The sequence below is a fragment of the Mustelus asterias genome, chromosome 12 (genome assembly GCF_964213995.1).
Source record: "Mustelus asterias chromosome 12, sMusAst1.hap1.1, whole genome shotgun sequence".
NCBI lineage: Eukaryota > Metazoa > Chordata > Chondrichthyes > Carcharhiniformes > Triakidae > Mustelus > Mustelus asterias.
Genome location: NC_135812.1, coordinates 99,298,026 through 99,314,946, shown reverse-complemented (window position 1 = coordinate 99,314,946; position 16,921 = coordinate 99,298,026). Strand labels below are relative to the sequence as shown.

The 16,921-nt window shown below is 44.8% G+C and overlaps 1 protein-coding gene across 3 annotated transcripts in view; it reads right to left on the bottom strand.

Moving 5' to 3' along the window:
- Nucleotides 1-16,921, bottom strand: part of LOC144501737 (endonuclease V-like) — a 122,974-nt gene that overhangs the window by 102,236 nt on the left and 3,817 nt on the right. For 2 of the 3 annotated variants that reach the window (XM_078225714.1, XM_078225715.1), the window contains exons 2-3: nucleotides 10,858-11,029; nucleotides 4,135-4,269 (exon numbers count right to left, since the gene is read on the bottom strand). In XM_078225714.1, the coding sequence (XP_078081840.1) occupies nucleotides 4,135-4,269; nucleotides 10,858-11,029 (307 nt within the window). Of the gene's footprint in view, nucleotides 1-4,134; nucleotides 4,270-10,857; nucleotides 11,030-14,186; nucleotides 14,213-16,921 lie in introns of those variants that run through there. The other variant, XM_078225716.1, reaches the window with a different exon arrangement.

Sequence of the window (16,921 nt, the reverse complement as noted above, 5' to 3'; positions counted from 1 at the left end):
CTTATCCCCAACTTTGCACAGCCCCCTTTTCACATTGCCCCCTCTCCTTGTTTTTGATCGGGCACACCACCGTCACACTGCAGTCCAGCCCAGTTGACCTTTGTTGTATAGCTGCATGAGGGCCCACGGCACAGTGCTGTCCAGATAGACACTGGTGTATGACACTCGGGGGAAGGAGACCCCTATACTCCCCAACCCCAGGTGTAGTACTGATTCTAGTGTCACAGGAGGGCCTGTGGCTCCAGCAGCACGGTGCTGTCCATGAGGACAAGCTTAGCATGGAGATGGAGGGAAGGAACAGGTCTGCCCTGGCATAGTGGTGGAGAGTGCATCAGGAGTACTGCCGCACTTTGGCAGAAAGCTGTTGCACTCACACCAAAGTCTCTGACGAACTGAATACGACCTTGTGCACGCCACTCGTTAGCAATCGGGTTTGACTCCGACATAATTTCCTGCTGACACGATGCGGGATTGAGGGGACTGACGAGATGCCAACGGCCAGCTGTTTCCCCTTCCCCCGAGTGTCATACACCAGTGTCTATCTGGACAGCACTGTGCCGTGGGACTCATGCAGCTATACAACAAAGGTCAGCTGGGCTGGACTGCAGTGTGACAGTGGTGTGTGCCTCCAGCCAGTGGAAAGGGCGACCCGCCATTGGGAAAATTGCAACAAAGTTTTATGCTGGTGGGCTCCTGATTTTTTTGTCTCACGCCAAATTCATCATGCCCACCACCAAACCCGCTGCCAATTTGGGAGAATTCCACCCTAAATTAGATAGATACTATTGCCATTGACATAGAGGACACTAAAAAAGTCCATGCGACTAAAATATAGTTTCCAACAGATGACACACACTTCTGCAAGCTTGAACTTGTTCTAGGGATTTTCCAAATTATTAAGCAAGCTGTCATGTGTGATTTTGGTTTTTGAACGAATAATTTAGAATCAATAGATTCATGAAACTGACAGAGAAAAATGACAGTTTCCTGAATAACTTCAGAATTAGAACTTTGAATCGAATTAAGAAAAGGATTAGTGACAATTCCAAATGTTTCAGGATTTATGGATCACTAAAGTGAAATAAATTCAATTTTTCTTTGTTTTGAACGTTCTGACTTGATTGTGGTTACTACGTTACAAAGCATTGAATCGACTAGTCATTTTAAAAATGACATGCTAGAGCTTCATAATCCTGGAAATTAAGATATAACGCTAATGAGATCAACTCATACAGGGACAGACAGCAGAGTGGAATTGAGTCCACGATCAGATCAGCTGTGATCTTATTGATCTGATTGCCTATTCCTGCTCCGAGGTTCTATGCTGCAATGTAATCTGTTGGCCCAATATTTCCAATATGGGGGCGAGGCCTTCAGCTCAATGTGTGTCACTGATGTGGGTTGGGATCACGAGGAAGTCCTGGTGTGTGCACATCTGCTGTACGTGTGTGGAAAGATTGAAATTCTGACTGCCGGTTGTACCCTTCCCGGATTGCCCCGTGGTTTCAAGGCCAGTGGGATCAGATTGCCATGGCCATAGGACTTGGGTGGTTATATTTTAATTAATTTTTCTTAGCTGGTATAAAACCAGCGTAATTCTAAGTAAATATGTTTGAGTGTCAAAGCACACAAGATCCTCAGCAATGTTCACCCCTCCCCCAGCAATTCCAGCCCCTCTATGTAATGGTCAGCCCCCGGAAGGTGTACCCCTCCTCGGCCAGGGCAATAATCACCACCAACCCTGGTAGTGTTCACTCCTCACCAGTAATATTGACCATCATCTCACCCCAGCAATGTTCAACCCTTCTCAACAATGTAGACACCCCTGGCTATGTTCACCCACTTAGAATCATAGAATCCCTACAACGCAGAAGGAGGCCTTTCGGCCCACTGGGACTGCACCAACTCTCCGACAGAGCATCTTTACCCATGTACACCCCCTAGTCCTCTATCCCCGTAACCCTACACACTTATCCCACTAATCTACATGTCTTTGGACACTATTGGGGCAATTTAGCATGGCCAATTATTATGGACTATTATTTAAACGGTGAAAAATTACAACATGCTACTGTGCAGAGGGACCTGGGGGTCCTTGTGCATGAATCACAAAAACTCAGTTTGCAGGTGCAGCAGGTGATCAAGAAGGCAAATGGAATGTTGGCCTTTATCGCGCAAGGGATGGAGTATAAAAGCAGGGATGTCATGTGCAACTGTACAGGGTACAGGTGAGGCCGCATCTAGAGTACTGTGTACAATTTTGGTCCCCTTACTTAAGAAAGGATACATTAGCTTTGGAGCGGGTACAGAGAAGGTTCATCAGGTTGATTCCGGAGATGAGGGGGTTAGCTTATGAGGAGAGATTGAGTAGACTGGGTCTGTATTCATTGGAGTTTAGAAGGTTGAGGGGAGATCTTATAGAGACATATAAGATAATGAAGGGGCGAGACAGGGTAGAAGCAGCGAGGTTATTTCCACTTACAATGGAAACAAGAACTAGGGGGCATAGCCTCAAAATACGGGGGAGTCAATTTAGAACAGAGTTGAGGAGGAACTTCTTCTCCCAGAGGCTAGTGAATCTTTGGAATTCTCTGCCCAATGAAGCAGAAGAGGCTACCTTGTTAAATGTGTTTAAGTCACAGATAGATAGATTTTTAATCATTAAGGGAATTAAGGGTTATGGGGAGCGGGTGGGTAAGTGGAACTGAACCCACTATCAGATCAGCTATGATCTTATTGAATGGCGGAGCAGGCTTGAGGGGCTAGATGGCCTACTCCTGCTCCTATTTCCTATGTTCTTATGTTCAATCCATCTAACCTGCACATCTTTGAATATATACGTGGGGTGAGGAGGAAACAACATTGTCAGGGGATTAGGATGTTGAGGGAAGGGGGTGAACACAGTTGAGAGGTGGGGGGGGGGCAGGGTGTGAATTGTGGAAGTTTGAGAAAAGTGGGTGAATACTGTTGGGGGTGAGGGAGGGGGTTGAACATTGTTCAGACGTGAGGAGGTGAACACTGTCAGAGGCTGATTGAGAGGGGTGAATACTGTGAGAGGGTGAACATTGTCGGGGGGGGGGGGGCGGGGTGAGCATAGAATCATCGAAAGAAACCCTACAGTGCAGAAGGAGGCCATTCAGCCCATCGAGTCTGCACCAACAACAATCCCACCCATCTTTCTACTGCCATAACCCCACATATTTACCCCGCTAATCTCTCTCATCTACACATCCCGGGACACTAAGGGGCAATTTAGCATGGCCAATGCACCTAACCCGCCACCTTTGGACTCTGGGAGGAAACCGGACCACCCGGAGGAAACCCACACAGACACAGGGAGAACATGCAAACTCCATAGGCATAGGTTTAAGGTGCGAGGGGCAAGGTTTAAAGGAGATGTACAGGCAGATTTTTTACACAGAGAGTAGTGGGTCCCTGGAACTCGTTGCCGGGAGAGGTAGTGGAAGCGGATACAGTAGTGAATTTTAAGGGGCAACTTGACAAGTACATGAATAGGATGGGAATAGAGGGATATGGTCCCCGGAAGGGTCGGGGGTTTTAGTTGTCAGGCAGCATGTTCAGTGCAGGCTTGGAGGGCCGAAGGGCCTGTTCCTGTGCTGTAATTTTCTTTGCTCTTTGTTCCGCACAGACAGTGACCCGAGCCGGGAATCGAATCCAGGTCCCTGGAGCTGTGAGGCAGCAGTGCTAACCACTGCGCCAACGTGCTGCCCTACACTATTAGGGGGGGTGACAAACACTGTCAGGGGGGTAGCGAAACTGTTTAGAGGGAGTGAGGGATGAGGAATGAGCAGTGTCAGGGCGGACACTGTCGAGAAGGGGCGAGGAGTGTAGTAAACGTATTCAGGGGGTGAGGGTGGTTTGTACACTCAGTGAGGGGAGGTTGAGCAGTGTTGGTCAAAGTAAGTCAATGAAATGAAGACAGATCTTAAGGTGCATGACGAGAAAAGCAAGTGTGACTGTGTTGGAATTATGCTTATAAATTTTCCTCACACTGCTGAATCCTGCATCGGAAGGGGCAAAGGCTTCAGGGTAAAATGGTAATCGTGCATATTAAATAGTGGTCAGGTGATCTGGGCCAGTCACATATTTGTGAGGACGCTCTGATATTTTTACCTGAGGGAGAAGACTGGGGTCCTTGTCCTGTAATCTTTTCACAGCTTCTTCCAGGAAAGGTGTCTCCCGAAATGCCAGAAATCCTGGGATATAAGGAGCATTCAGACAAACCATCCGGCATTCCTCATAAACAACCTGAGCAAATTTAAAAAAAATAGAAATAGCAAGTATGAGTACTGAATTTATGAACAGATGCGATTCCTCATTCCTGCTGTATTTTATTTCACAATGCACAGATTACACAGGAGATACATAGATTCCCTGCAGTGCAGAAAGAGGCCATTCGAGCCTGCACCGACAGCAATCTCACCCTATCCCTGTAACCCCTCGTAATTACTCTACTCGTCTCCCTGACATTAAGGGGCAATTTAGCATGGCCAATCAAGCTAACCCACACATCTTTGGACTGAGAGAGGAAACCGGAGCACCCTGGTCCCCCCATGCCGACACTACTGTTAAGAAAGCCGACCAACGCCTCTACTTTCTCAGAAGACTAAGGAAATTCGGCATGTCAGCTACGACTCTCACCAACTTTTACAGATGCACCATAGAAAGCATTCTTTCTGGTAGTATCACAGCTTGGTATGGCTCCTGCTTTGCCTAAGACCGCAAGGAATTGCAAAACATCGTGAATGTAACCCAATCCATCACGCAAACCAGCCTCCCATCCATTGACTCTGTCTACACTTCCCGCTGCCTCGGCAAAGCAGCCAGCATAATTAAGGAACCCACGCACCCCGGACATTCTCTCTTCCACCTTCTTCCGTCGAGAAAAAGATATAAAAGTCTGAGGTCGCGTACCAACCGACTCAAGAACAGCTTCTTCCCTGCTGCCATCAGACTTTTGAATGGACCTACCTTGCTTTAAGTTGATCTTTCTTTACACCCTAGCTATGACTGTAACACTACATTCTGCACTCTCTCATTTCCTTCTCTATGAACGATATGCTTTGTCTGTATAGCGCGCAAGAAACAATACTTTTCACTGTATGTTAATACATGTGACAATAATGAATCAAATCAAATCAAATCAGAAGAAGCCACACAGCTACGGGGAGAGCGTGCAAACTCAGCACAGACAGTGACCCAAGGCCGGAATTGAACCCGGTCCCTGGCGCTGTGAGGCAGCAGTGCTAACCACTGTGCCACCATATTACCATATTCCAATGATAGGGTTCAAATATTGAAAGCGTGAAGAGCTGTATGGAGCAAATGGTGACTAGCACTGCTAGTACCTTAAGGTTACTTGCAGCTTTCAAAATATAGGCATTTCTTGTTTTATTCTTTTTCCTTTAAAAATTCTCTTTTCTGTGCTAAACACCAATACTGGATGAGAAGACAACTGCATACTCTCATCTGTCTGGAATGTTATGAAAGGTATGATGTTGGTATATATGATGCATTCGAGCTGTTTTAGGTATGGCACCTCAAGCTGGAATTTCAATGTTTCATTCCCACAGGATGCTGGCACCTTTTGACACCGTATAGATGTGACAGCATAAAAAGAAAAATTTATTTTTTCTGTGGTTTTATATAATCTTTAAAATCTAAAGAGCTTTCCCTACTAAAAAGCGGAACAACAAATGCTTGAAATCTGAAATAAAAGTCATAGAATCCTACAGTGCAGAAGGAGGCCATTCGGCCCATCAAGTCTGCATCGACCATAATCCCGCCCAATCCCTATCTGCATAACCCCACTAAAGGGCAATTTAGCACAGCCAATCCACTTAACCCGCACATTTTTGGACTGTGGGAGGAAACCGGAGCACCCGGAGGAAATCCACGCAGACACGGGGAGAACGTGCAAACTCCACACAGATGGTGACCCAAGCCTGGGTCCCTGGAGCTGAGAGGCAGCAGTGCTAACCACTGCGCCACCTGTAAAGTAAGTCGTAAAAGCTGGAAATACACAGCAGGTCATTCAATATCTGCAAAGGAAAAGGACAGGTCATCAGGTCTGGGTGTGAAACCCTCAACCAAAACATCACAGCTCTTCTTTTCCCTTTGAAGATGTTAACTTTTTTTTCTCTGCTTTTCAGCTAATCATTAAATGTAATTAAAAAGAAACTAATGTAATTACCTTGCCGGAGGAGTGCTTGAAATATTTAATGAAAGCTCGCTTAGAATCTGCTCTGAATTTTATTACTGGTTAGCATGAAATAGGTAAAGAGGTATATAATAATTTGTTAACTGAAATATTTACAAATAGAGAGCAGTGTCTATTATGGAATTAGTGCATCTAAATGTGTGACTGAAATTGGAACGAATAGTTTCTATGGAGATCGGTTAAAAAAAATTGAAAATGTATGAATTGTTCAACATTTGGCACCATCTGCTGCTGGCTAAGATGAAACTGCAGATTTTAAAGTATAACAATGAAAAACACAAGTAAATGTTTAATGTTACTGTCATATCAGCAGCAGTTGCAAATTTCTAATGCTGATTTCTAAGAAATAATACACAATTTTCACGACATTTGATCAATAATATTGATATTGGTGACAGCAATTGATATTGGCGGCACGGTGGCACAGTGGTTAACACTGTTCAGGTTCGATTACGGCCTTGGGTGACGGTCTGTGTCTAGTTTGCACATTCTCCCCGGGTCTGCGTGGGTTTCCTCCCACAGTTCAAAGGTTAGGTGGATTGGCCATGCCAAATTGTCCGAGTGCGTAGGTTAGGTGGATTAGCTACAGTGGATGAGCTGGGTTGCGGGAGTGGGGCTGGGGGGTGGGACCTCCGAGGGTTGGTGCAGACTCGATGGGCCAAATGGCTTCCTTCTGCACCGTAGGGATTCTATGATATACGCAGCTACAGTAATTACAGTGACTTGGCTGGCTCCGTCTGCAGCAGAATTTTTGAAATGAATTAATTTCTTTCCATGGAACAGAATATTAATCAAAACATCTTTGCTCAATAATGATGCTTCTCCATGCGGCATTTTTTAAAACCTGGTTTAAAGTCAGATAATTATATTTTTCCCCAGCTTCCTTTAACTACTATTCCTGAATCACTCGCATACACTCCTGCTTTGTAATATCCCAGGAACCACTGAGAAATAATAACATGCTGTCCAATTCTGTTAGCTTGTCCACAATCCTGTTTAATTGACTTATTGTATAACATTTGGTGGTGCTGGCAGGGCAGGTTAACAAGACTTCTAATGCCCTCAAACTAGAATGGAGAAACATGAGCTTCAGAGCTGTCACCAGTGAATAAGTACTTTTTAATCACTGGTTTTATTTGCAGAAGAATATCACAAGACAGCTGATGCTAGAAATATTTGTCCAGAATGGAGTGAACAGGATTCTATTTGAATTAAAAATATGAATCATTCATATACACTTCACTTTTAGACCATCAATCTCACACTTAGCATCTCTTAGAAGCTGTCAGTCCCTCTGCATCCTTTAAAATACAACTGCTAATAAAGGCCAGAATTTTACACTCCTCCACTGGCAGATTTTTAAGCAGCGTGAAATTAAAGGGATTCCCTCCATATTTCCGACAGCCCCAACCACAAAGCAATTTTAAACTGGGGTGGGCAAGCTCTCGGATGGGAAGCACGTCTTTGCTCCAACTGGTGACTCTGTGTGGAGTTTGCATGTTCTCCCTGTGTCTCCCTGGGTTTCCTCCGGGGTGCTCCGGTTTCCTCCCACAGCCCAAAGATGTGCAGGTTAGGTGCATCGTCCATGCTAAATTACCCCTTAGTGTCCCAAGATGTGTAGGTTAGGTGGATTAGCGAGCTAAATGCACAGGGATACGGTGGAGGGGAGGGCCTGGGTAAGATGGTCTTTTGGAGAGTTGGTGCAGACTTGATGGGCCGAATGGTCTTTTTCTGCACTGTCAGGATTCTATGGATTATTCAATGGTGAAGGGCTGTTTCCCGCACAGCCTCAATTTTTAGGATGGTGGGTGGATTGAATTCACACGTGGGAAGGCTGTCCTTATCTGAGGAAGGATGTCCTTGCTATAGTGATAGTTCAGCGAATGTTTACCAGGCTGATTCCTGGAATGGCAGGTCTGTCATACGAGGAGAGACTAAGTCAGTTAGGATTGTGTTCACCAGAGTTTAGAAGAGTGAGAGGGGATTAGAAACTTATAAAATTCTAACAGGGTAAGACAGGATAGATTCGGAAAAAATGTTCTCGATGGTGGGGGAGTCCAGAACTAGAGGCCATAGTTTGAGGATAAGGGGTAAACCTTTTAGGACTGAGGTGAGGAGGAATGTCTTCATCCAGAGAGTGGTGAATGTGTGGAATTCACTCCCACAGAAAGTAATTGAGGCCAAAACATGTGTGACTTCAAGAAGAAATTAGATATAGCTCTTGGGGATAAAGGGATCTTGGCGGGAGGAGCGGGGTTGGGGGGAGGGGGCGGGTTGGGATCACGTATTGAGTTTGATGATCAGGCATGATCAAAATGAATGGCAGAGCAAGCTCAAAGGGCCAAATGGCCTACTCTTGCTTCTATGTTTAAACAGAATTAGATCCAGGAAGAGCCGCCTCCATCTGTAACATTAGTGTACCTTTAAGAATTTTTTTTAAAAACCCTGTTCTCTGCAGTTGTAAACAGACCTTTTTCAGTTTGGTTTTATTGCCAAGTTGTCTACGATGGTTCTTTTATTGCTGCTTCAATAGCTTCAATGTGGTCTGTTTATTTTAACTCTGGGTTGTTTTATGATCCTGCATTGTTAGGAGGATGGTCGTGCGTTTTTGGACAGTTTTTGTTTTGCTTTCCAGTGAATTTAAGGTTTCATTTTGTGTTTGGCTGCAATTAGAGTTTAGTTTTAGAAGGGACATCGAGCTGAAAAGAAGTCTCCCTCTCTCTCACTGGTTTTGGAAAATCTGCTGGTTGGCTGAAAGCAAGGTCTTGCCTTTCTGAAGGTGGGGGGAGGGGAGGGGGTGGGGGTAAATCGGCTGTTGGTGGTTTACCTAGAATCCCTGGTGTTTTGTGAAGCTGTTCTGACTTCAAACTGTTCTGAGTCTATCCAGAGAATTGTAGACTTCACCCAAAGGTCTCAAGTCCAGTATCACGTGAGCACTAGTCTTTGTTATGTTAAACCTGTGTAAAGGGTCTTCTGTCTATGAGATTGGTTTGATTGAACACATTAGATATATATATATGTTAAGGGTTATACATTATCGTGGTTGTTTTGTTTCTTGTTTGTAACTGATAAAAGTTTTTACTAATTTTCTTACTATACATGTTAACTATATTCTTAAATAAACTTTGTTTGATAGAAGCTCCCCAGTGGGTCATTTGAATCATACCTGAAGTGAAACATATCATGCTTATCATAGCCAAATTCAAGATGCAAAATTTATGATCCAGACGCACTCCATAGAACACTTTGGAGTATCTGATCTGAATTACAAAACATCAGAAGCCACCCCCACCACTTTAAGATCCTCTTCTCCAAGGTCTCTTCTCTGAGACCCCAATCACCCTCTTCGTGCCGCCCCTACCCTAAGGCTTTCTCTACCCTCCCTGCCCTGGGACCTCTGATGCCCAGACTCAGTCTCAGGTGTCCTCCTGCAACGCTGCCGCTGCAGGGACTGGAGATCTCTAATGCCGGACTTCCTCCCAAGTGAGGGACCGAAGTCCTGTCTGCAGCCGCTCACTCGAGCTTGAAACAACTGTGGGGCACTCAGAGTGGGTGGGCTCTTTGGATGGAGGGAAGTGAGACCCTGCCATTTGGAAAAATATAGGTCAATCTTTTGATCATTTATGCAGTCGTTGGGCAATAGACTGCAGCTAAAGCAGACAGTATCTGTGCTGTCCCTAATTGCGCTGCTGCACATTTAGAACACAACATTTCAAGGTGGGGGCCTTTACATGACAAAGCTAAAACTGCTTTGAGATTGTTTCATTGGAACAGATGATGTGCCTGAAAAGGAGTTGATTCCAATCCCTACTGAGGTAAATTACTGTAAACACTCCACCTTGTGGTCCTACCAACCATAAGACATTCATCACTGTGTTAAACTGTGAAAACTGCAAAGCTCTTTAAATGTACAATGAAATGGGTCTTTTTCAGCTCGGGCCCACTGTTCTTCAGATTGCTATTTTTTGTGCATTGCCTTTTCTACTGCTCCATGAGCAATGGCAGAGCTTTGAATGGTCTCAGCCTTGTATCCCGCGTCTCCTTCTGTACCCCTATCTTTCACAATTCTTTCCCTAATTTCAAAAGCCTCTTTAAGACCATGGCTGTCCTTCTCACCTTTACTAAATTCCCCTAAATCTTTTGCTCTGTCTCACCATCTGCTCCTCTGTGAAGGTGCAGCTTGTGGTTGCAAGTTATTTGGTTTACCAAGGTGAGGGAGAGTGGTCTTTGCATGCATCTAGTGCCACTTATTAAATTTTGTATATCATAGAATCCCGACAGTGCAGAAGGAGGCCATTCAGCCCATCGAGTCTGCACCAATCCCACTCGGATCCTATCCCTATAACCACATGCATTTACCCTAGCTAGTTTCCCTGACACTCAGGGGCAATTTAGCACGGCCAATGCAGCTAACCAGCACATCTTTCGGACTGTGGGAGGAAACTGGAGCACCTGGAGGAAACCCACACAGACAGGGGGAGAATATGCAAACTCCATACAGACACTGACCCTAGCCAGGAATTGAACCCGGGTCCGTGGTGTTTTTACGCAGCAGTGTTAACCACTGTGCCACCCTAGTTTCAATCAGTTACTTTTTTTCAAGGATCTGAATTTACCTTAAGATCAGGATAACTGAGAACCACTAATGAGGCACAAGCATTGACTTCATCTCCCTTGATGTAAGATAAATCCGTACCACCAATGCGCTCCAACCCCTCAAAGCCCTCATTGCTTTGCCAGTCCTCAGTGTCGTGGTCAATCATTCGCTGCTTCAGCTCGATTTGTTCCCTGTTAGAAGGAAGTCAAGATCAGTATTGAAGCTTCACAGCAAAGCCATGAATAATTCAGGACAGCAGATTCAATTCTTAAAAATTCTTTCATGGGATATGGCATCACTGAACGGGCAGCATTTATTGCTCATCCCTAATTGCCCTGGAACTGAGTGGCTTGATAGGCCAGAGGGCAGTTAAGGGTCAAGCACATTGCTGTGGATTTAGAATTACATGTACAATAGGATGGTAGGTTTTCCTTCCCGAAAGGACAATTTGCCACGTAAACCAAACGTGGGAACTTCCAAGGATTCCCCAGTTAATTTTTGCACCCAAATCCAATGCTGGGAAGCCAGGAAGTTGCAGGACATTAACTCCATTTCTCTCTCCACGGATGCTGCCAGACCTGCCGAGATTTTCCAGAACTCTTTGATTTCATTTCTCCAGAACGTGGGCCTGTGCCCTTGGATTACTAATCTGGTGATATTACCATTATGCTACAATCTTCCCCCAAATGAATCATTAAAAGATGGATGTAGAATCCTGCCAAAACTGGCGGGTCAATGCTGCTATGTGTCAACACAGGCCAATGCAGAGGTGCTTGGCTTCTGCTCCATGTATCGTGCTGTGTTTTTTATAAATCAGGCTCATATGCGGAGGGATGTAATACAACCATTACATTGCCTTTGCTTCCCAACAGGAGAAGGCATTCCTCTTTCAGGCAGTTAAGCAGGAAGAGCCTGTAACAGTATCACAGTACAGCATTCACTGAAGTCAGCAAAGCATGCCCTATGTGCAGGCTGAAGCTGAAAGAAAATGGTGTAGCTGGAATCTATAAATGTAAGTGTGTATATTTCATCAGTAGGAAAGCGACCCCAAGAGCATTTTTGCAAGATAGTGGGCATTATTTTAGAATTTTTTTTCAGGCATCTTCCTAAAAGGTGGCACAGTAGTTAGCACTGCTGCCTCACAGCGCCAGGGACCCGGGTTCGATTCCCAGCTTGGGTCACTGTCTGTGCAGAGTCTGCATGTTCTCCCCGTGTCTGCGTGGGAGCTCCGGGTGCTCTGGTTTCCTCCCACAGTCTGAAAGACGTGCTGGTTAGGTGCATTGGCCGTGCTAAATTCTCCCTCAGTATATCCGACAGGCGGCTGAAGTGTGGTGACTGGGGGATTTTCACAGTAAATTCATTGCAGTGTTAATGTAAGCCTAATAAATAAATGTAAATTGAAAATGGGAATACTGCAAGCTGAGAGTGACGTTCAGGAGCAGTACGAGTCGGAGAGTCGGGATAAGGGGCTGGATGTGTCTAGAGGCATCCCCTCGGGATCTGTATTCATCATATTTATTAATGATGACAGAAAGCCACATATCCAATTTTGCCACAAAGAAAGGTGGCATTGTAAGTAGTGTAGATGGAAGAATAAAATTACTAAGAAATATTAATAGTTTGAGTGACTATGTTAAATGGATTTCAATTTAGGCAAGAATGAGGTAATCCACGTTGGACCTAAAGAGCATAGAGCACAGAGTATTTTTAATTTTTAAAAATTATTTTATGGGAAATGGGTGTCACTGGCATTTATTGCCCATCCCGAATTGCCCTTGAACTAACTGGTTTGCTTGACCATTTCAGAGGGTGGTTAAGAGTCAACCACGTTGCAGTGGGTCCAGAGTCACATGTAGGCCAGACCAACTAAGGATGGCAGATTTCCTTCCCTAAATGTCTTAATGACCCTGATGGGTTTTTACAACAATCAATAGTAGTTTCATCATCACCATTACTGTGACTAGATTTCAATTCCAGATTTAATAATTGAATTTAAACCCATGTCCCCAGGGCATTAGCCTGGGCCTCTGGATTACTGTCTCAGTGACATTACCACCCAGCCACTGTCCCCGCTTTTCTAAACGGTGAAAGGCTAGAAGCAATGGAGGTCCAAAGAGTCTTAGGGGACTCTGCACATGGACTATTAAAAGGTCATGGAGAGGTACAAACAATCATCAAAGAGGAGGATGGAATGCTGGCCTTATGTCCTGAGGATGTGAATGATGAATGGGTGTGAGTGTGTATGTTTGTTTGTGTGGGTGTGAGTTTGTGTGTGTCGGTGTGAGTGTGTATGTGTGTTTGTGTGGGTGTGAGTTTGTGTGTGAATGTGTGTGTAGGTGTGTGTAGGTGTGTGCAACTGAAGAAGGATAATCTAGCCTTCAAAGGAAAGCAGTCTGTATTTACTAGAATATTTGAATTTAGGTTAAATTATGAGGAGAGATCACACAAACCTTTATTCCCTGGAATTTTAAAGGTTAGGGGTTAGACGATTAAAGCGAACTGACTGGGTTGAGAGAAACTATTTCTACTGGTTGGGGAATAGTGAAGGTTGCCTAAAGGTTGTGGCCATGGCTCTCAGCAGCAAAGTTAAGAAACACTTCTACACACAAAGGACGGTATAGATTTGGAACTCTTTCACAAATAGGTCAATTGTTAAGTTTAAATCTGAAATTGACTGATCTTTGTTAAACAAAGGTATTAAGGAAATGGGTCAAAGCCGTATACAAGAATATAAGAAATAGGAGCAGGAGTAGACCACACAACCTATCGAACCTGCTTCTTCATTCAATATGATCATGGCTGATCCCGGGCTTCAACTCTATTTTCCTGCCATTCCCCATAACCCTTAATTCCCCGAGAGACCAAACATCTGTCTATCCCAGCCTGAAATGTAAGAAGTTCGGTTGGAGATCATTGATGGTGAATTAGGTTCGGGGGTCTATGAGATCTACTCCCATACAAGAATTAGACATTCCAGAACGTACCGTGACAGTTCCCAATTGCCTTCTCCCTTACTAAAAATAAGAGAGCATACCCTTAATACAGACCTGGTGACTCTACATATGTTCAGCTAATGAAGCAGGTATATGGGATGCTCCATTATATTGCTCAGTATTCCCAAATCAACATTAGCTTAAAATCCCACAAGGAGGAAATAACTGGATGTAAAATATTAACATTGGATTTTTGGACTCTTCTTTTTCTACCAATGACAGAACAATGTTACAAGTAATATGTGTCATCCAATGACAGTAACTGTGGGACAATTAAAATGTTTGGGGCTTATTTTATTTACATAAACATTCTTGCAATGTCATTATTTCCATATTTCTATTAATGTGCACTCACATGGTCAAGTACAAGACAATGTGATGCTTTGGGAACAAGCAAATCCATGAAAAAAAGGCCAGCGTGAACCGTGAATCCAACTGTCCAAAACAGAGAAGTAGAAATTACCGAGAGTGCACAGGAAGTTGGTGAACATCTGCAGGATAGGCAGGGTAACAGGATAATGTAACAGGATAAGGTAACAGGTAACCAGAAATGTGAGGACGTACTCGTCAGGAGAGGAGGAACAGGCTAGATTTTCTCTTGAAAGGAGGAGATTTAGTGCTGACCTAACAGAGGCCTTTCAAATTCGGAAAGGGTTTGATAAACGCAAAGAACAAAGAACAGTACAGCACAGGAAACAGGCCCTTCGGCACTCCAAGCCTGTGCCGCTCATTGGTCCAACTAGACCATTCGTTTGTATCCCTCCATTCCCAGACTGTTCATGTGACTATCCAGGTAAGTCTTAAACGATGCCAGCGTGTCTGCCTCCGCCACCCTACTTGGCAGCGCATTCCAGGCTCCCATCACTCTCTGTGTAAAATACGTCCCTCTGATATCTGAGTTATACCTCGCCCCTCTTATCTTGAGCCCGTGACCCCTCGTGATCGTCACCTCCGACCTGGGAAAAAGCTTCCCACTGTTCACCCTATCTATACCCTTCATAATTTTGTACACCTCTATTAGGTCTCCCCTCATTCTCCGTCTTTCCAGGGAGAACAAGCCCAGTTTACCCAATCTCTCCCCATAGCTAAGACCCTCCATACCAGGCAACATCCTGGTAAACCTTCTCTGCACTCTCTCCAAAGCCTGAATGTCCTTCTGGTAGTGCGGCGACCAGAACTGGACGCAGTACTCCAAATGTGGCCTAACCAGCGTTCTATACAGCTGCAATATCAGGCTCCAGCTTTTATATTCTATACCCCGTCCTATAAAGGCAACGATACCATATGCCTTCTTCACCACCTTCTCCACCTGTGCAGACTTGCACACCTAGGTCCCTCTGTGTTTTATACTCTTGATGGCTCTGCCATTTATTGTATAACTCCCCCCTACATTAGTTCTTCCAAAATGCATCACTTCGCATTTATCTGGATTAAATTCCATCTGCCATTTCTCCGCCCAATTTTCCAGCCTATCTATATCCTGCTGTATTGTCCGACAATGTTCATCGCTATCCGCAAGTCCAGCCATCTTCGTGTCATCCGCAAACTTGCTGATAACACCAGTTACACCTTCTTCCAAATCATTTATATATATCACAAATAGCAGAGGTCCCAGTAGAGCCCTGCGGAACACCACTGGTCACAGACCTCCAGCCAGAAAAAGACTCTTCGACTGTTACCCTCTGTCTCCTGTGGCCAAGCCAGTTTTCCACCCATCTAGCCACCTCTCCTTGTATCCCATGAGCCTTAACCTTCTTAACCAACCTGCCATGAGGGACTTTGTCAAATGCCTTACTGAAATCCATATAGACGACATCCACGGCCCTTCCTTCGTCAACCGTTTTTGTCACTTCCTCAAAAAACTCCACCAAATTTGTAAGGCACGACCTCCCTCTTACAAAACCATGCTGTCTGTCACTAATGAGATTGTTCCGTTCTAAATGCGCATGCATCCTGTCTCTAAGAATCCTCTCCAACAACTTCCCTACCACGGACGTCAAGCTCACTGGCCTATAATTACCCGAGTTATCCCTGCTACCGTTCTTAAATAACGGTACCACATTCGCTATCCTCCAATCCTCAGGGACCTCACCTGTGTCCAATGAAGAGACAAAGATTTCCGTCAAAGGCCCAGCAATTACATCTCTTGTCTCCCTGAGCAGTCTAGGATAGATGCCATCAGGCCCTGGGGATTTGTCAGTTTTAATGTTACCTAAAAAACCTAACACTTCCTCCCTTGTAATGGAGATTCTCTCTAACGGGTCAACACCTCCCTCTGAGACACTCCCAGTCAACAAGTCCCTCTCCTTTGTGAATACCGATGCAAAGTATTCATTTAGGATCTCCCCTATTCCCTTGGGTTCTAAGCATAATTCCACTCCTTTGTCCCTGAGAGGTCTGACTTTTTCCCTGACAACTCTTTTGTTCCTAACATATGAATAAAATGCCTTAGGATTCTCCTTAATCCTATCTGCCAAGAACATTTCGTGACCTCTTTTTGCCCTTCTAGCTCCCCGTTTGAGTTCTTTCCTACTCTCTCTGTATTCCTCCAGAGCTCCATCTGTTTTCAGTTGCCTGGACTTAACGTACGCCTCTCTTTTCCTTTTGATCAGATCCTCAATTTCCCTGGTTATCCCCGGCTCTCGAATCCTACCTTTCCTATCCTTCCTTTTTACAGGCACATGCCTGTCCTGCAGCCTTATCAACTGTTCCTTAAAAGACTCCCACATGCCAGACGTGGACTTACCCCCGAACAGCCTCTCCCAATCAATGGCCACCAATTCCTGCCTAATCCGGCTATAGTTAGCCTTCCCCCAATTTAGCAGATAGAATGTTTCCACATATGGGTAGAGTTTTAACCAAGCCATTTTCTCCCAAGTCAAGTCGCAGGTAATTTTATTTTTAAAAAGACAGTCAGCAAAACAGCATGGTGGCACAGTGGTTAGCAATGCTGCCTCACAGTGCCAGGGACCCGGGTTCAAATCTGGCCTCGGGTCACTGTCTGTTTACACTTTCATCGCGTGTCTGCGTGGGTTTCCTCTGGGTGCTCCGGTTCCCTCCCACAGTCCAAAGATGTGCGGGTTAGATTGA